This window comes from Scyliorhinus torazame, chromosome 7, assembly GCF_047496885.1.
Source record: "Scyliorhinus torazame isolate Kashiwa2021f chromosome 7, sScyTor2.1, whole genome shotgun sequence".
Lineage (NCBI taxonomy): Eukaryota > Metazoa > Chordata > Chondrichthyes > Carcharhiniformes > Scyliorhinidae > Scyliorhinus > Scyliorhinus torazame.
The window spans coordinates 210663209-210682041 of NC_092713.1; the positions used below are offsets into that span (position 1 = coordinate 210663209).

The following is an 18833-nucleotide window of genomic DNA, read 5'->3' on the forward strand; positions in this document are numbered from 1 at the left end:
GATGGGTGCATTTCTGGTGACACTGGAGAAGCTAGACACCATTCAGGTCAAAGCAGCATACTCATCTCTGGCAATGTGGAAAATTGGCTCATCCACAAAAGCAACACAATTCCAATCGGATCAATTACCACTCCATCAGTCTACTCTCCCATCATCAGCAGTGTGACGGAAGGTGTCATCAGTAATGCTATCAGATGGCACTTAGAATCATAGAATCCCTGCAGCGCCGAAGGAGGCCATTTGGCCCATCGAATCTGCACCGACCCTTGGAAAGGCCACTCTACCTAGGCCCAATACCTCACCCTATTCCTGCAACCCCACCCTAAGGGGCAATTTATCATGGCCAATCCACCTAACTTGCATAGCTCGCTGCTCAGTTTTGGTTCTGCTCGGGCCACTCTGCTCCTGACCTCATTATAACTTGGTCTTAACATAGACAAAATAACTCGACTGACAGAGTGTGACATCAAGATGTCTAGCAATACTGAAGTTGATGGGAATTGGGAGAAACCTCTCTCCAGGTTGAAGTCATACCTAACACAAGGATGGTTGTGGTAGTCTGAGGCCAATTATTTCCAGACATTGCTGTAGAAATTCTGCAGGATAGTATTTCAGATCTAGGTATTGACCAGAAACTTAATTGGACAAGCTATGTGGCTAAAAGTACAGGTCAAAAGCTGGGAATTATGCAGTGAGCAACTCTCCTCCTGTCTGTCCATCATGTACAAGGCATAAGTCGTAAGTGTGATGGAATACTCTCCACTCCTGGAGAGTGCAGCTCGTTTACTCCAACCACCCGGAGTATAGCAGCAGCAGTGCGTATCACCCAAGATGCACTGCAGCAATTCACTAAGGCTTCTTTGACAGCACCTTCTAAACCTGTAACCTTTACCACCTGGAAGGACAAAGGCAGCAGATGCATAGATTGACCACCAGCAGCAGGTTCCCCTCAAAGTTGCACACCTTCACTGTTACTGGATCATAAATCCTGGAACTTCCTCTCTAACAACACTGGATGTGCATGCCCCACGTAGACTACAGTGGTTCAAGAAGGCAGTTAGATTGGGACAAAAAATGTTGACCTTGCCAGTGGCGCTCACCTCCCATAAAGAAATATTTTAAATGAAAACACTGTGAATTAATTTTAAAACTATAAATCTGTTATCCTTGATGCTTATTCCACAAGCAAGGGTTGGCAATTGACCTGCCCCCATGCTCCAACCACTGTTGAATAAATTATCTGATGGTGTAGGTTTTTTCCCGATACCTGTCCTTCCACCATCTTCTGGTAAGCCAACTGAGATCAGAAAGTTGCTACCTGGGGAAGCATTACCCATTAGAGGTCTTTTGTTTTATTCTTTTTGAAAAAGTGACATTTTGGTGGGTCTGCTTAATGCTACAACAGTGTAAAATCAAGTACATAGCAACAGAGTGAGACTAATTGGCAACAGCCGTTGATGATGCTTCTTTTTGGGATTTCTGCTTTTTTATTATTTTGATGTCCTTTTTTTTTTTAAGAGCCCAGCAGGAGACCCTGTCGACAATATTACGTTCAGTTTTTTGGCATTGTTGCCATCGAGCATGCCTGGGTTGCATCAGCCGTCGTTGAGCCATTTGAAGGAAGACATCAATATGAGCTGCTGGTTCAAAGGAATGCCAAAAATGTGGATACAGATGTACAAAGAAACAAGGTGCTCTAAAAACCAGATCAATTTTTCCATATTGCATACTGAAGCTAAAACTCAATAATAAAGATTGAAAACTCTTGGATTATCTTTGAAATTGAAGAATAATTAATGTGCTGTTGAGGAGCTAATTTCATATCTTTATTCTTTGCAATGGAAAGTTTCAAAAGCTGCTAACGAATAGTAATTTGTATTTATATAGCACTTGCAACATAAAATAAAATTTGACATCAATCCAAGAAAGGATGTATTGTGGAAGGTGACTAGTTTGGTCAGAGAGATGGGTTTTAAGGAGTGTCTTGGAAGGAGGAAAGTGGAGAGGTTTAGGGAGATAATTCTGGAGCTTAGAACACAGGTGGCTGAAGGCTTCCCAACCAAGGGTGGAGCAATTAAAATTGTGGGTGCTGGAGTTGGAGGAATGTGGATATCTCTTGAGGGTTGTAGGGCTGGAGGGAATGCAGAGATAGGGAGGAGTCCGACCAGAATGAGAATTTTAAATTAAAGTGCCGTTTAACAAGGAACCAACCTAGATCAACGAGCACGGATGGTGAATTAATAGAATTTGATGCCGGTTAGGCCACAAGCAGCAGAGTTTTGCATGACCTCAATTCAAGGGTGCATTAGGATGGTCAAATTTTTAGATAACAAAGGCATGAATGAGGGTTTCAGCAGCAGAAGAGTGGAGATGAATAATCTAACATAAATGGAAAAGGGCAGTCTTAGTAATAACAGATATATGGCTTAGAAACAGGTTACCAACAGGCTGGCTCAGCCTCAAACAGTTGCCAGGGAGAAAGGTGGAGCTGGTGGTAACAGTGTGGACGTTTGTGCAGGGACTGAAGAAAATATCTTAGTTTTCTCAAAATTTAATTGGAGAAAATCTCTGCCCATCCAGGCTGTCTGGTAATAATCCTGTCAATTGAGGCAGTGAAGGGATTAAAAGAGGTGGTGGTCAGGAAGAGCTAGATGTTATTAGTGTGCATGTGGAAGCTGATGTATTTTTGGATGTTATCACCAAGGTTTAGTGTATAAATTAGATCTTGGAGAGATCCAAAGATAGATCCATGGAAAACAGTACTGGTAACTGTGTGGAAATGGCAAGAGAAACCATTGGTGGTGATTCTCTGACTACAGTTGAAGAATGGAACCAGGGGAATGTTGTCCTGCCCGTGATGGGCATCTGATGATCTGTAGAGGTGACAAATAATTAATTGTGGTTCTAATTTATTTAAAAGTGTTGCTGCTTTGTGAAACAAGAAAATAGGTCCTTTTAATGTCACTTAATTGAATTTCTGCTATATTATTGCCAAGGTTCACTCTGAACTTGTCAGATTCCTTTCAGGGTTCCTTTCAGGGTAACTGGTACAAAGATCAATTACTTTACTTTCTAACCTTGTATTTACCTAATGGTGACTCCAGATTTGTTAAATAATTAAACCTGCCATATGCAGAGTTGGTATCTCTGTCTGTGAAGGCAATCATTTCCTAACTGATATGTTGAAATCTTGACGTACTATGCAAAACAGTGATTATAGATTCAACAGTGATTATTCTGGCATTGTTTATGCAGTACTGTGAATCCAGATGCTGACTGAAGGCATCGTTCATACTCTAATTTCACCCCATTCCATCTATAAATTAGAGTAATTGTTTTCTTTACATTGTAGGTTTATGGTGACTAAAAGACTTCCTTTTCTTTGATCTAGATTTCTGTTAAAGTGCACACTCTGTGGGAAGCTGGTATTGTCCAGGCAGAAGAAGCACTTTCCATGTCCCTTGAGGGTAGGATGTCCAAATATTGCCTAATTAGCAAAGAATGCTTGCTTCTGATGTCTGGGGAAGAAAAGCTTGACACTTCAAAACCCAAGGAGCTAAACTCTTCAGCTGTATCCAACAATCACCCCAGTGAGTCTGAAGACTGCCATGCCACATATGCAAACAGGAAAAGCAAAATGAGTACCAACTCCTCAAATAGGTGTTCTTCTGACTGTAAAATGAGAAAAAGAGTGAGAAGTAAGCTCTTAAAGTCCAGAGTTCCTATCAAAGAATCCGCACACTGCACATACGATACAAACAGTATGGTAAATAATGTGCAGGTGAATTCAGCAACTCTTATAAATGGTTTTGTAGATACATCAAATGAGATCGTCACTGGAATAGAGACTTCATCCCCGAAATCCAACTGTATAGTTGAAAGTTCTTCACTATATAATAATGTCATAAGTACGTCAGAGATTGTTTCAGCTGCAACTGCTGTATTAAATTGGTCAGATGAAGGAATTTCTAAAGAACCATTTAATGTAGGAAATGGTCCAACTTCAATTGAATACAAGACAAAAGCTAGTTCTGAACATTATGGTGTCTGTAATGGAACTGGAGCTCAGTTTGAAGTCAACTGCCAGAACACTCAGGTTTGTGCAACATTTAAACATTAGTACAGTACTACATAAGTAATCTTAACGCATTTAATCCCTTTGAGCATTTCTGCAAACCAAGTCCCCCATTTTCTGGGTGTGCTGTACAAGCTTGGAAAATTTCACTTTTAATCATTTGTCCTATAATGAGTATACTGAAACCTTTCAGGCATGTTCCACCGTCATGAAATCATGACTGATCTATATCACCTGTTTTGTCGTCTTGATCCTTCGCATCTTAGCTAGTAAAGATCTATCACTCTCTGAATTAAATGCTTTTAAATGAGCTAGCATCTGCAACTTTTTGCAGCCGCTTTTTGCAGTATTGAGATCCAAACTTCTTCAACTTCTAAGAAGGGTTTACTAACTCTGTTGAAAGTCCTGTCTCTGATTGTAAGGTTTAAGATTATGTTCTCTTCTAGGCTCCTGTACAAGTGCAATAAGTTTTTCCCTGTCAACGTGAGGAATTCCTTTCAAAATCCTAAAAGCCAGAATCAAATCACTACTTCCCTTTCGGGGAATACCAACTGGGTTTAGTAATCTCTCCTTGTAATTTAATCCTTGGTAGCATTCTCAAAAATCTGGTACATTCCCCCTCAAAAATCTGTGGTGCATTCCCTCTGAGGCCAATAAATCCTTTCTATGGTGAGATGCCCAGATAGTACTCCAAATCTGGTGAAACCAGGCCTTTTGAATTGCTGTGGCAAAAATCCTCCCCTTTTATTGAATCACAGAATGGTTTCCTTCTGTGTAGTAACCATTCAAAATGTCGACTGTGCTGGCTTTCTGTAAGAGTATTTCTGCTTGTTGGGTGAATTGGACAGTTTGGATTCTCCCTCCGTGTACCTGAACAGGCAGCGGAGTGTGGCGACTAGTGGATTTTCACCGTAACTTCATGCAGTGTTAACGTGTGACACAAATAAATATTATTACTATTGTTCTTTTCTCTCACCCCTCATTATCTTTTCAGGTGCTTATCCAATTTTCTTTTTCCACAATTGAATAGTCTTCCCCACAATTTCAGACAGTGAATTCTAGAACCTTAAAAAAACAATCTTCATGTCAAGTTATTTATTTTGTTAACATCTTAAATCCGTATCCTCTTGGCAGATCTGTTCTCATCCTGTGAAATTGGCCCTCCTCCAGTTTCATGTATTTACTCTAGATTTCTTCTTACTGTAGCTAACCCTATGATACTATGATCACTGTTTCCTTATTGGCACTTGATGCAATTGACCCACCTCATTCCCCAGAACCAGATACAGGAATGCATCCTTCCACTTTGGAACAGAAATATGGTGATCAATAACATTTCTCTTCATTGCACTTTAGCAGCCTTTCCTCTCTGACATTTACACTATTATTTTACCAGAGTATATTAGGATGATTGTGTCCCATTATCACTACTATATAGTTTTTGCACCTTCATGTAATTTTCTTGCAAGTTAGCTCTTTTATCTTTCCCATTAGTTGGTTACCTACACAATGTTCCAAATTTAATAATAACTCAAATGTTTCTTAACTCTAATCAAATAGATTCTGTCCTTTACCTCGCCAGAACAGAACATCAGCTCTCTGCATGGCAGTATTCTTCTTAAAACAGCGACCCCTTTCTTTCCTGATATTTATATTCCAGTCCTCTAGTTAGGCTAACATTCCATTAGCCTTTTTGATTTTTATTTGTACCTGTTATATTTTGGTGCTTTATGGAAATGGATCCATGAATCTCTATTTATGATTTATGTAAATAGACCCATGAATCTATTTGGACCTCCACTACTCCCAGCATTTTACCATTTTAAAGAAATACTCTGATCTATCATTTTTAAAATCCAGAATGGATGACCTCATACTTGACTTCAAATCTGCCACAGTTTTCACCACTCTGTATCAGTGACATAGAATCATTTACATCACAGAAGGTGGCCATTTGGCTCATACCTCTTTGTCACCATATGCTCTTGTCTGCGCTACTTTGCCTCCAACCTTTGTATCATCGGTAAACAGTAGCAATTGAGACTCTAGAATAGATCCTTGCAAGTCCTTTTCATCTAATTTGAGTATAACATTTGTTCAGCCTGCTGATCTCCACTAAAGCAATAATAAGGGTACTGCAATTGTGCCGACTCCCTGGGTTAAAGAAAGGAAATTGGCCCTGGTTCTTTTTCCTTATCAACATCTAGAATATTTGTCAGAAGTATGGGCATGGGTGAGGATAGTAGTGTAAGTTCTAAGCTTATTTCTATTGAACAGCCTGACACTTGCTCACTCAGTTTATCTTTGCACAAAAACTATTCTAGTACCTCTTTAACACTTGCATTTTCAAACAATGTGGAAAATTGTCCTGTGAACATGACTTGTTCACAGAAAGCAAGACTGCATAACCCAGCCAATTATCATTCTGTTGACCTGCTCTCAATCATTAGCAATGTGATGGAAGGAGTTGTCACACTCAACAACCTGTCTGGTTTGGAATCCACCAGGACCACTTGGCTCCAGACTTCATTTCAGCCTTGATCCAAATATAGACAAAGGAGCTGAATGAGGTAAATAACTGCCCTTGACATCAAAGTAGCATTTGAGTAAGCATGGAACCAAGGAGCCCTAATGAAACTGAAGTCATTGTATAGGGAAAATGTTCCACTGACTGCAATCCTACCTGACAAAAGCAAAATGACTGTTGCTTTTTGAGGCCAATCATTTAAGCCTCGGACATCGCTCCAGAGTTCCTCATGGCAGTGTTCTAGTCCAGAGTACCTTCAGCTACTTCATCAATGATCTTCCTTCCATCACAAGGTCAGAATTGCCCCTGCTTGCTCTGTCTTAGTACTGTCCCTTTGAGATCTACTTTTGTCTGATCAGTTCTCATAGAATCATAGAATTTACAGTGCAGGAGGAGGTCATTCAGCCCATTGAGTCCGCACTGGCCCTTGGAAAGAGCACCCTACTTAAGCCCATGCCCCACCCTATCCCTGTAACCCAGCAACACCACCTAACCTGGACACTAAGGGGCAATTTAACACAGCCAATCCACCTAACCTGTGCACATCTTTGGACAGTGGGAGGAAACCGGTGCACCCAGAGGAAATCCACGCAGACGGGGAGAAAGTGCAAGCTACGCACAGCCACCCGAGGCCAGAATTGAACCTGGGACCCTGGAGCTGTGAGGCAGCAGTGCTAACCACTGTTGCTACCTCTTATTTGCAAATAAGAAAGAGCCTGACCACTTTCATAAGAACATAAATGGGATCAGTAGTAGACCATAAAGTTGTTTCGCCTTTCAATAAGATCATAACTGATCTTCAAACTTGATTGCATTTTCCTGCTTGATCATCTTAGTTCCCCTTGAATCCAAAAATCTGTCTTGGCCTTGAATATACTCAGTGAGGGCAGCACGGTGGCACAGTGGTAGCACTGCAGTTTCACGGCGCCGAGGTCCCAGGTTCGATCCCGGCTCGGGTCACTGTCCGTATGGAGTTTGCACATTCTCCCCGTGTTTGCGTGGGTTTCGCCCCCACAACCCAAAGATGTGCAAGGTAGGTGGATTGAACATGCTAAATTTCCCCCTTAATTGGAAAAAATGAATTGGGTACTCTAAATTTAAAAAAAAAGAACATACTCTGTGAACATCCACGAATTCCAAAGATACACAATGAATGACAAAATTATTTTTCACCTCCTTTCTATATGACCATTATGCCACCTCGTTCCAGTTAGCAGAAATGGCTGCCCAGCCCCTTTGGGATCCTGTATGTTTCAATGATTTCTCATCCGTCTAAATTACAGAGCGTATAGACTCGCTCTAATCAACGTCTCATGCTAGGAGTCAAACTAATGAATTGTTCTCCAAGTCTGTTCTCACACAAGTCCTGTACAATTGTAGCAAGACTTCCTTTACTCTTGTACTCCAACCCTCTTGCATTTGCTTGCAATAACTACAGGCTTACTTTGTGTTTCTTGTATGAGCACACAATTTCTCTCTGCAGCATCAACATTTAAAAGATTGTCACCATTTAAAAAAAAAAAATCAATTCTATTTGCAAGGTGAATAACCTCTCATTTCCCACATTATACTCCCATCTGCCATGTTCTTACCCAATTAATGAAGCTATTTCCTGTTGCAGCCTCTGTTGTGTCCTCACCGCTTACTAGCCCACCTAACTTTGTATCATGAGCAATCTTGCATGCGTTACTCTGGATTCCTTTATCCAAGTCATTAATATTGATTGTAAATAGTTGAGCCCCAATACTGATCTTTGCAGCACCCCATTAGTTGCAGCCTGCCAATTTGAAAAGGTCCCAGATGCTCTTATTTATTCTTACTCTCTACAGTTAATCGATCCCGTTATCCATGTTAATAAATTAGTCCAACTCCATGCCCTCTTGTGCAATAGCTTTTTAATGTGGCACTCTACTGAATTGTTTTTTTTCCTGAAATTTAAATATACCAAATCCATTGGTTGTCCAGCTAGTTACATACTCAAACTCTAAACACTATTCCCCTTTCATAAAACTTTGTTAACTGTTTAATCATATGATTTTCTAAGAGCCTTGTTATCGGCCCTTCATGATGGGAGTAGTAATGTTACTGGGCTAGAAACCAAAGGCCTTGACTAATGTTGTAGCAGCACGAGTTTAATTTCTACCAAAGGAGCTGGTGCAATTTAAATTTTGCTAAGTAGTAAATCCAGAATATTTGTTTAAAAAAAAAAAATGCTTGTTTAATAATTAATGCTGATTATAAAACTACCAGACTTGCAAAAAACATGCTGGTTCACTAATGCACATAGCAGTGTGGTTGCTCTCCCAAATGGGCTAGCAAGCCACCCAATTATATCAAAAGCACTACAGAATTGTTTTTTAAAAAAAAAAAAGTAGAGTAAAACCAAACGGACCACCCAGCCTTTACCTAGGCACCTGTAAAAACAAGGGTATAATTTGCCAACCCAACTGCAACGTTCTCTAACATCTGAAGACTTGTGCCATAATTGGGAGAGCTACCTCACAGATTAGTTAAATAACATCTTGTCAAAGTCATACTTACATAATCAATCATATCTTACTACCTCCGTGCTAGACTCCTCCATCACAATGTCATGCCCCACCAGTAGGACAGATCCACCAGAGATGGCAACCCAATATCATACAATTGGGAGGGATTGACCCTGTAAGTCCCCAACATTGACTGTGAACTGCATGACGTTTCATGGTACCAGAGTAAACACTGACCAGCGTACCTCCTGCTGATATCACCAACTGCCCTCTCACACTGACAAATCGGTGTTCTTCCACATTGAAAATCACTTGGAAGAAGCACTTGAGGGAAGCAAACGCACAGAATGTGCTCTGGGTGGGGGAGTTTGATGTTGCAAAAATATAACCAAAGCATTCACTCTTTCTGCAACCACCTCTTTTAGAAATCCAGGATGTAGGCTTTCGGGTCCAGGGTGTATAATTTAGCCCCATTTGTTTCTTTAGTACTACTTCTCTGCTGGTCCTCACTCAACCCCTTAGTCCCCCACTACTTTTGATATAATTCTTATGTTTACTGTGAAGGCCTACAAAATATTTATTGAACACGTTTGCAATTTCCATACCCCCCCCCCGCCATTACAGTTTCTCATTTCACCGCCACAAAGGGACCAACTTTTCCTTTTTGCTAAATGCTTCCTCTTTATTTACTTGGAAAAGCCCTTTTTATTTACTTGGAGAAGCATTTTCCTTGATGTCCATGGGAAATATCATCATTTATTCCATACTATCAGTATCCATGAGCATCTGCGGTCTGCAGTTCATTTGGTGTTGCTTAATGATGCCTATGCAAATATCCTGACAATGATGTATCAATCTTTTAATGTGTTCAGTTCTAATAACCTACTTTTGCATATTCTGAAGCTGTTGCTCTTGGTTTAGCATCAGTTTTGATTCCACTATACAGAGATGAGGGGGAAAATCACTTGACATTAAAATCCCTCCATAACCTCTCCATTTTGTCTCTCAAAAAGATATGCAAGGTATCTTGAGATACTGCGTCAGTGGATTATTTTCTATCATAGGAAGGATTCAATATGGTTATCATGTTTCCTCTATTTGACTCTACCACTGGAATATTACAGGCCTTTTTTAGCACCTGTGACCAAGACAAAGCAGGGAATGACCGTCACATTGGCTGTACATTCTGAATCAGTTTGTTTATTCTTATGGCAAACATGGCTATTCAAAAGCAGATATTGGGGAATTTTTGCTGGAGGAAATTGAACAGGATGAGAAGTAGCCCTTAATATTCTTAAAAAAGAAATTTCTGATTTTCACCCTCATTTCCCATAATAGAAAAGACACATCAAAAGTGATTTTCAAAGTTAGCCCATGGACAATAGGGATCTGCAGGTTGTTAGATTAAAATTATGTATTTTTATTAAAGGCATTTTGCATAAGTACATAGAAATATCAGGAGCTAAGAACACAGGCCCACAACATCTGCCTCAATTCCCCTCCCCCCCCCCCCCCCCCCCCCCCCCCTTCCCCCAGGCCGCTGACACCTTAATTCACCTTGAAGAAACCAATTAAACTGCTTCCACCTTCAGTGAGCCCCTCCTCTACCCCCTGGAAGACAAACTTTACCTTCTCCAAGTGCATGAATTTTGCCAGGTCGCTCACCGACACCCCTGTCTTTGGTGGCTCCAAGTCCTGCCTGTGCAATCATAGATTATCATAGATTATACAGTGCAGAAGGAGGCCATTCGGCCCATCGAGTCTGCACCGGCTCTTGGAAAGAGAACCGTACCCAAGGTCAACACCTCCACCCTATCCCCATAACCCAGAAACCCTACCCGACACTAAGGACAATTTTGGACACTAAGGGCAATTTATCATGGCCAATCCACCTAACCTGCACATCTTTGGACTGTGGGAGGAAACCGGAGCACCCGGAGGAAACCCACGCACACTGGGAGGATGTGCAGACTCTGCACAGATAGTAACCCAAGCCGGAATCGAACCTGGGACCCTGGAGCTGTGAAGCAATTGTGCTATCCACAATGCTACCGTGCTGCCCCAACCAGATCCGTCTCCGTGCTATCAGGGGGGCAAAGACCAATACTTCGGCGTCTCCCCATCTGGACTACTGAACCTTCCAACACTCCAAATATTGCCACCTCTACCCCCCAGAATCTCAGACATGACATCCGAGAATCACTGCCAAAACCCCTGAACCTTGAACACATGGAAGTGATTTGCAGGACCTCCGCACATCACCCACACCTATCCCCCACCCCTGCAAAGAACCGGCTCATCTTCGCAACCATCGTGTGGGCCCTATGCACCACCACAAACTGAATAAGGCTTAACCTCACACATGACGAGGACGCATTTGCCCTCCATGGGGATTCCTTCCACGTCCCAGCCCTCACCTCACCCAACCCCTCTCATTTACGCTTAATCTCTTCCACCGGAGCGCCTCTCTCAACTCTCCATAAATGTCTGACACTTTTCCGTCCCCAATGTAATCCTCCAACAACAGCTTATCTTACAGAGCCAGAGGCGGTAGCCACGAGAAGGACGGTACCTCTCTTCCAACATCCCTCACGTGCAAGTATCTGAAGCCATTCCCCTGAGGAAACTCGGACATTTCCTCCAACTCTTCCAGGCTTGCAAAATTGTTCCTTCTAAACAAGTCCCTGAAGTAGTCTATCCCCACCTGCCGCCACCCCTGAAACCTTGCATCCAGTCCCGCCGGCACAAACCTATGATTGTCACATATCGCCGCCCACAACGACATGCCCTCTAACTTGAACTGTTGCCTGCACTGGTTCCAAACCCCCAACACTGAGACCACCACATGGTCAGCAATAGTGCCCTCAAACTCTTCCCCCAAAATCAGGCATTGTCAAACTCGGGGGCGCGACCCACGGGCGGGTGTCGGGAGGGTCGCGGAGCCATCCGCCGCAGCGTTCCCGATCGCGCAAATCCACACGCAGCAGCCGGCTTTTAATAATGCCGGCTGCAAGCGGCCTTCAAAATGGCCAGGAACAGATAAATAAAATGCGGCTGCACTGCACATGCGTGCCCGATCATCGGTGCGCATGTGCAAAACTATGCGCATGCCCACCGAAAATCGGGCACACGTGCGCAATGCAGCCGCATTTTTTTTAATATGGTCGCAGCCTTATTTTTTTCAAGTTCAGGGGGCCAATGGGGCCAAAGGGACCCAAAACCATTTCCTCCATTTTTGTCAGCAACAAACAAGATAAGAGAAAATGGTGGGTCGCGCAGGTTGGTCGGCGAAGGTCGGCCGGTTTGGGTCCCGAAGGTTGGCCGGTGGGTAAAAATGGGTCCCTGAAAAAAAGTTTGAAAAACACTGCCCTACATGACGCTGCCTCCATACTCCCCCAAACCGATTCCCCCCTCCACTGCCCATTTCCTCCTCATTGTGATATTCGCCACCCAATAATAGTTCATCAAACTCAGCACCACCAGCCCCCACGCCCCTCTCCAAAACCATCCTCCTCACCCGCGTGGTCTTTCCCGTCCACAAAACTCTGAAATTATCCCGTTCACCTTCCTAAAAAGAAGACTTGGGAACGAAGATGGGAGGTTCTGGCACATGAACATTAACCTGACAGCGCATCATTTTAACCACCTGCACATGCCGAGCCAGTGACAGCGGCAACACATCTCACCTCTTCATCCCCTCCATTCCCTCTACCAGTCGTGCCAAATACAAATTATGCAGCTGTGCCCAGCTCTATGCCACCTGAATTCCTAGATACTGATAACCTGCCCCCACCATCTGGAACAGCAACTTCCCCAACCTCCTCTCCTGCCCTCTAGCGTTAATCAGGAACCCCTGATACCGTAAAAAACGACCAAATTCCCTCCTTGAACCTATCTAAGCTGTCCACCAGGTCCGAATGTATAACAAAAGATCGTCTGCATACAATGAGACACTTGTGCTCAGCCCCACCCCGCTTAATCCCTCTCCAACCTCTCGGCGCCCTAATTGTCATTACCAACAGTTCTATCGCCAGAACAAAAAGCAATGGGGAGAGGGGGCACCCGTGGCTCGTCCCTCGGTGCAGCCCGAAGTACCCCGAGCTCGTCGTATTCATCCGGACGCTAGCCATCGGCGTCCTGTACAGCAGCTGAAGCCAAACTACAAAACCCTGGCCAAACCCAAACCGAACCAACACTTAAACAGATATGCCCACTCCACCTGATCAAACGCCTTCTCCGCATCCGTTGCCACCACTGCATCTCATCCTGCCCCTCCCAGGGCGTCATAATGACATTGAGCAGCCTGCGCACATTTGCCGACAGCTGCCACCTCTTCACAAACCCAGTCTGGTCCTCCCCTATCACCCCTTCCACATAATCCTCGATCTGTGACGCTAACACCTTCGCAAACAACTTCGCATCCACACTTGGCAGCGATATCGGGCAGTACGACCCACACGACTCCGGGTCCTTAACTTTCTTTAAAATCACCAAAATGGACACCTGTGACAATGTGGAGAGAAGCACCCCCCTTCCTCTTGCCTCATTGTACATCCCAATTAGCATACGTCCCAGCTCCACACTATAACTCTGCTGGGAACTCATCCGGCCCTGGGGCCTTCCCTGCCTGCATCAATCCTACACCATCCATCACCTCAGCCCAATCAGTGCCCCCAACCCCTGCACCTTCTCCTTCTCCACCCTTTGAACTCCGAACTGTCTCATATCCTCTTCCCCAGGCGGAGGCTTCGACTCATGCAACCTTCTCCAGAAGGTCGCAAACACCCCATTCACGCCTTCTGGGTCCGACACCACCTTGCCCCTCTTATCCCTCACCCTACCAATCTCCCTTGTCGCTGCCTGCTTCCTCAACTGGCCCGCCAACATCCTACTCTCCTTTTCCCCATACTCTTACACTACCCCTCTAACCCTCCACAATTGCCCTACCACCTTCCCTGTGGACAGCAACCCAAATTCCACCTGGAGCGCCTCCTTTAGTAGTCCCTCCTCTGGCACAACCGAATACCTCTGATCCACCCTCAATCTCATCCACTAGCATCGCTCTCTCCTCTTGTTTCACCCTCTCCCTATGTGGCCAGATCAAGATAAATTCACCCCTGACTCCTGCCTTAAGTGCCTCCCACAACGTGGAGGCCGGGACCTCCCCTGTGTCATTCCATTCCATACACCCTCAAATGGAAGCCCCAGCACTCCCCACATCTGCCAACAAGCCACATCTACATCCAACCTCTACCGGCTGCTGGGCTTCATGGTAGAGACTAACTTTATAATTCTAAATTCATTAACTGAATTTAAATTCCACTAACTGCCATGGTAGGATTTGAACTTGTGTCTCAGAGCATTAGCCTTGGTCTAGTCTACTGAGATTATGACTACACCCTACACCACCATCTCCCGGTTGAAATATAAATGATCAATTAATTTAGGTGAATCTAGTACTAGGAAATTTTTAAATCTTAAAAATTAAAACAAGATCTTTCAGGAGTGAAATTAAGAAACACTTTACACAAAGGTTGGTAAAAGTTTGGAACTCTTTGGCAAATAGCCATTTATGCTAGATAAATATCAATTGTTAAATTTAAATCTGAGATGCAGTAAAATGGGTAGTAACTGCCTGGTTAAAATCTTCCAGCTTTGTGCCTATGTAATGAAATTGCATTATCTGTGACCTTGCAACTCTGGAAGGTGATGATGTGTCCAAATGTGTCAGTCATTTTGAGGAGAAAAAAAACTCTGGTCGCTTATGCCTATTGGCAGTTTAAATGCTATGCTGTCCAGAAAATGAAAACTTTCATCTTGTGTTGTGGCTTTTTGTTTAATGGAGGGATGATGAGTATTGAGGATATTGATTCATTCTTCTAATTCATTCTTCCACTCGACTCCAAATACTCAATGCCAAAACAATTACAGAAGATCACTTTTCTACATGACTATTGCCTAATGAACAAGTTAGAGAGAATAGAGAAAAGGAACACCTGAAAAGCAAAAGCAAGCCCCTTTAAAATCAAAAGTAGCTCAAAATAAAATAGCAGCCCCCTGGGAAAGTGGGGGGGGGGGGAGAATTATTTTAACCCCACTTCCTGATATTCCTTCATTACTTTGCCTTGGTCCTCAAATTTGCAACTTACTCACTTCACTCACTTGTGTTGTTTCAAAAAGAGAAACAAAATGTTTGCTTTAATAAGTAACTGAAAGTTAGATACAGTTAAATCTGACTTTACTGAAACATTTTGAAAAGCTTAAGGCTGCCACTGTTGGTTCTGAAGAGTGTCCAGTCCATCACTGATCACCTGGAAGAGTAAGGTATCCAAAAATTTGAGCAACAGGTGAAGTTTCACGCTGCTACTATTTGGTAGCAACACGCTTTTTATTCGCCACTAACGGGATGCTGCCATCAGACAAAAAGACATTCTGCTTGTCACACGAATGAGTGATGTGATGTATGAATTTCAGTGCTGGTGTGATGCATGTATCAAAACAGCATGTCGCAATGGACAAAATAGTGACTGTACTAACCAACCCATACTCGCAAAACACTCAAAAGTCCAACGTTCGGAGTGATTCCATGATTGGACGTCGTGTGAGAGTACCTTTAAGAAAAGGGTGTTTAAGAAATGTACCTTTAGAAATGGGTGTTTATCAGTGATGTCGGAGTGTGGGTGGAACTGGGCCGTCTGTCAGCTTTTTACTTTCGTTTTAGGCTGTTTGCCGTAGGATGTGTTTTAGTTTTGTTTGCAGTGTTGGAGCTGAAGCCAGACAGTGCAGGTGTACTGTTGTTCTCTCTGCCATGAAAAGACTATCTCTTGATCATTTGGTGAATTCAGAATTATAAATGTTCTCAGTAGTGAATGTAAACTTGATGTGCTTCTGTTAAAAGGTGTTTCTTTTGTCTTAACCTGTGACTTTGCGACCTTGTGACTACACAATCCGGAAACAACGCAGGATATTCGTCCTTCAACACTTCAGTTGTCTGATTTTCCACTGGCTTATCAATCACAGTAGGCATCACTCCCACCTGCGATCCAGCTATATTATTACCCAAGATAAACTGTATTCCTGGACAAGATAGTTTCTCTATTACTCCCACTACCAGTTCACCACTGGACTTTCCAACCGTACCTTATATAATGGAACTCTACTCCTCTACCCTGAATTCTGGCAACATTCTTCCCAGACTACATAACTCCTCATCTCTTACCATTAAAGATTGACTAGCTCCTGTACCTCCTAAAATTGTGACTTCTTTACCTGCTCCTCCTGATACACATGAGTAAACTTTACCCACACAAGTAAATTCTTTAAAGAGATCTGGCACCTTCTTATCAATCACCTCTTGATCAGGCTGTACAATTTTTTTGCACCTCCTTCGCTTCACTTGGGCTTTCCTTTACCACTTTAACAAACCCAACTGTCTTATCCTGTTTTACCACATTAGCTCACCACCAACACTGTGACTTTATATGGCCTAGTTTATTACAGTGAAAATATTTGAAACTTTTCATGTCTCTTCCACCCTCCTGGATTTCTTAGTTAATCTGAGGTAAACTCTCCTTATTAGCTCCCATCAGATCACCTTTACCTTTACCACTTGAGTATTTCTCATGTCCCCAGTTTCTATCCCTCACAGGCTGAAACTGATGTCGGAAACCAAGCTTTGATTTATGAACTAATTCATAATCATCTGCCATTTCTGCTGCTAATCTCGCAGTTTTAACCCTCTGCTCTTCCACATGAGTTCTCAATACATTTTTAAACTCCTCCAAAAGCATAATTTCTCTGAGAGCTTCATACGTTTGGTCTATTTTCAAAGCCCTTATCCACCTATCACAATTACTCTGTTTGAGCCTTTCAAACTCCAAGTATGTTTGACCAAATTCTTTCCTTAAATTTCTAAACCTTTGTCTGTAAGCTTCAGGCACTAGCTCATATGCACCTAAGATGGATTTTTTCACCACCTCATACGTCCCAGATAACTCCTCCGGTAGTGATGCGAACACTTCGCTAGCCCTACCTACCAGCTTTGTTTGAATCAGTAATATCCACATGTCCTGTGGCCATTTCATTTGTTTAGCCATGTTCTCAAATGAAATGAAAAAGGCTTCCACCTCCTTCTCGTCAAACCTTGGCAATGCTTGGACATATTTAAATAGACCCCACCAAGCCTTTGACTTTGACGCTCTTTCTCACTATCCTCATCACTATCATCCAATTGTACGTTTCCCTTTACTGCCAATTTTAACTGACTGTCATGTTTCATGCCCATTTTCTGAAGTTCAAACTCTCTCTCTCTATCTTTTTCCCTGATCTGTATCTCCCTTTCCCTTTCTTTTTGTTCTGCTCGGGCTATTCTTTCTTTTCTCCTTTCTTCTCTCTCCTTTTCTTTTTCCTCTCTCTCTCTCTCTCTCTCTTTTTCCTCTCTTTCGTATTCAAGCTGCTTTAATTCTTTCTCATGTTCCATTTGTTTAAGTTGTAACTGAATTTTTGCCATTTCCAATGAGTCAAACTGTATCTCAGGCAACTTTGAATGCTTAGCCACCGCCATAATTACCTCATCTTTTCGCATTTTGTCAGGTAATGTTAACTGCAATGTTTTTGCCATTGTTCCAGATCCTGTGGAATATGTCAGATGCAAATATGATAAATAAAGGCATACAATTGAAATAAAATCTTCCAAAGGGTGTATTAAATGTGCAGAGTTGTCTGCTCGAGTCGTCGAGTTGCATTTGCCAAAATCCCTGTGACACGTCTAACTTCGTAAAGATGCGTGCATTTGCCATCTCAATGGTGATCCCCTCGCGTTTTGGTATGGGATAGTGTTCCCTCCTTATGTTCTAATTGAGATCCTTGGGATCAATGCAGGTGTGAAGATCACCAGACTTTTTTTTAAACGCAAACCAATGAACTGACCCTGTCAGCCGGTTTAGTGACTTGAGATTACCCCTTGGTTCTGACGTCAGTCCAGTTCTTACTTCAACCTTTCCTGTAAAGGAGCAGGAATTCTCCTAGGCGAATGTACCACTGGCTTGGCATCCTTCCTTAGTAGGATTTTATACTGGAATGGTAGTGTACCCATGCCTCTGAAAACATCAGGATATTGATTCAAGATGCACTGGATATCATCATCCAATTTTGGTGTAGATGCAGTCGCTGTATAAATACGTTGTACTAGATGCAATTCTTTACATGCTTGTGCACCTAGAAGTGAAGATTTGTCAGTCTTAACAATCTCAAATCTTAAGATCTTTTCAATTTGTTTATTGGCGACTTCTAAATGGCATGACCCTATTGAAGAAATCAAGTTGCCGTTATAGTCCTTCAGTCTGCAGGCTGCTGGAAGTATCTCGGGTGCATCTTGAAGCTTGTTGAGATCCAACCTTGAGAGCAGGTTAGCTGAAGCGCCAGTGTCCAATTTAAACAGTAAGCAGTCTTACAACACCAGGTTAAAGTCCAACAGGTTTGTTTCGATGTCACTAGCTTTCGGAGCGCTGCTCCTTCCTCAGGTGAATGAAGAGGTATGTTCCAGAAACACATATATAGACTAATTCAAAGATGCCAAACAATGCTTGGAATGCAACCATTAGCAGGTGATTAAATCTTTACAGATCCAGAGATGGGGTAACCCCAGGTTAAAGAGGTGTGAATTGTATCAAGCCAGGACAGTTGGTAGGATTTCGCAGGCCAGGTGGTGGGGGATGAATGTAATGTGGCATGAATCCCAGGT

General features: G+C 42.8%; 1 protein-coding gene across 7 annotated transcripts in view; it reads left to right on the forward strand.

Annotated features, from left to right (window-relative positions):
* Positions 1-18833, forward strand: part of LOC140426821 (uncharacterized) — a 416125-nt gene that overhangs the window by 109383 nt on the left and 287909 nt on the right. For all 7 annotated transcript variants that reach the window (XR_011948298.1, XM_072512042.1, XM_072512041.1 and 4 more), the window contains 2 exons: positions 1519-1691; positions 3392-4096. Coding sequence is in view for 6 of the 7 variants with exons in the window: in XM_072512042.1 (XP_072368143.1) it covers positions 1519-1691; positions 3392-4096 (878 nt within the window). In the remaining variant the exon portion in view is untranslated. The remainder of the gene's footprint in view (positions 1-1518; positions 1692-3391; positions 4097-18833) is intronic.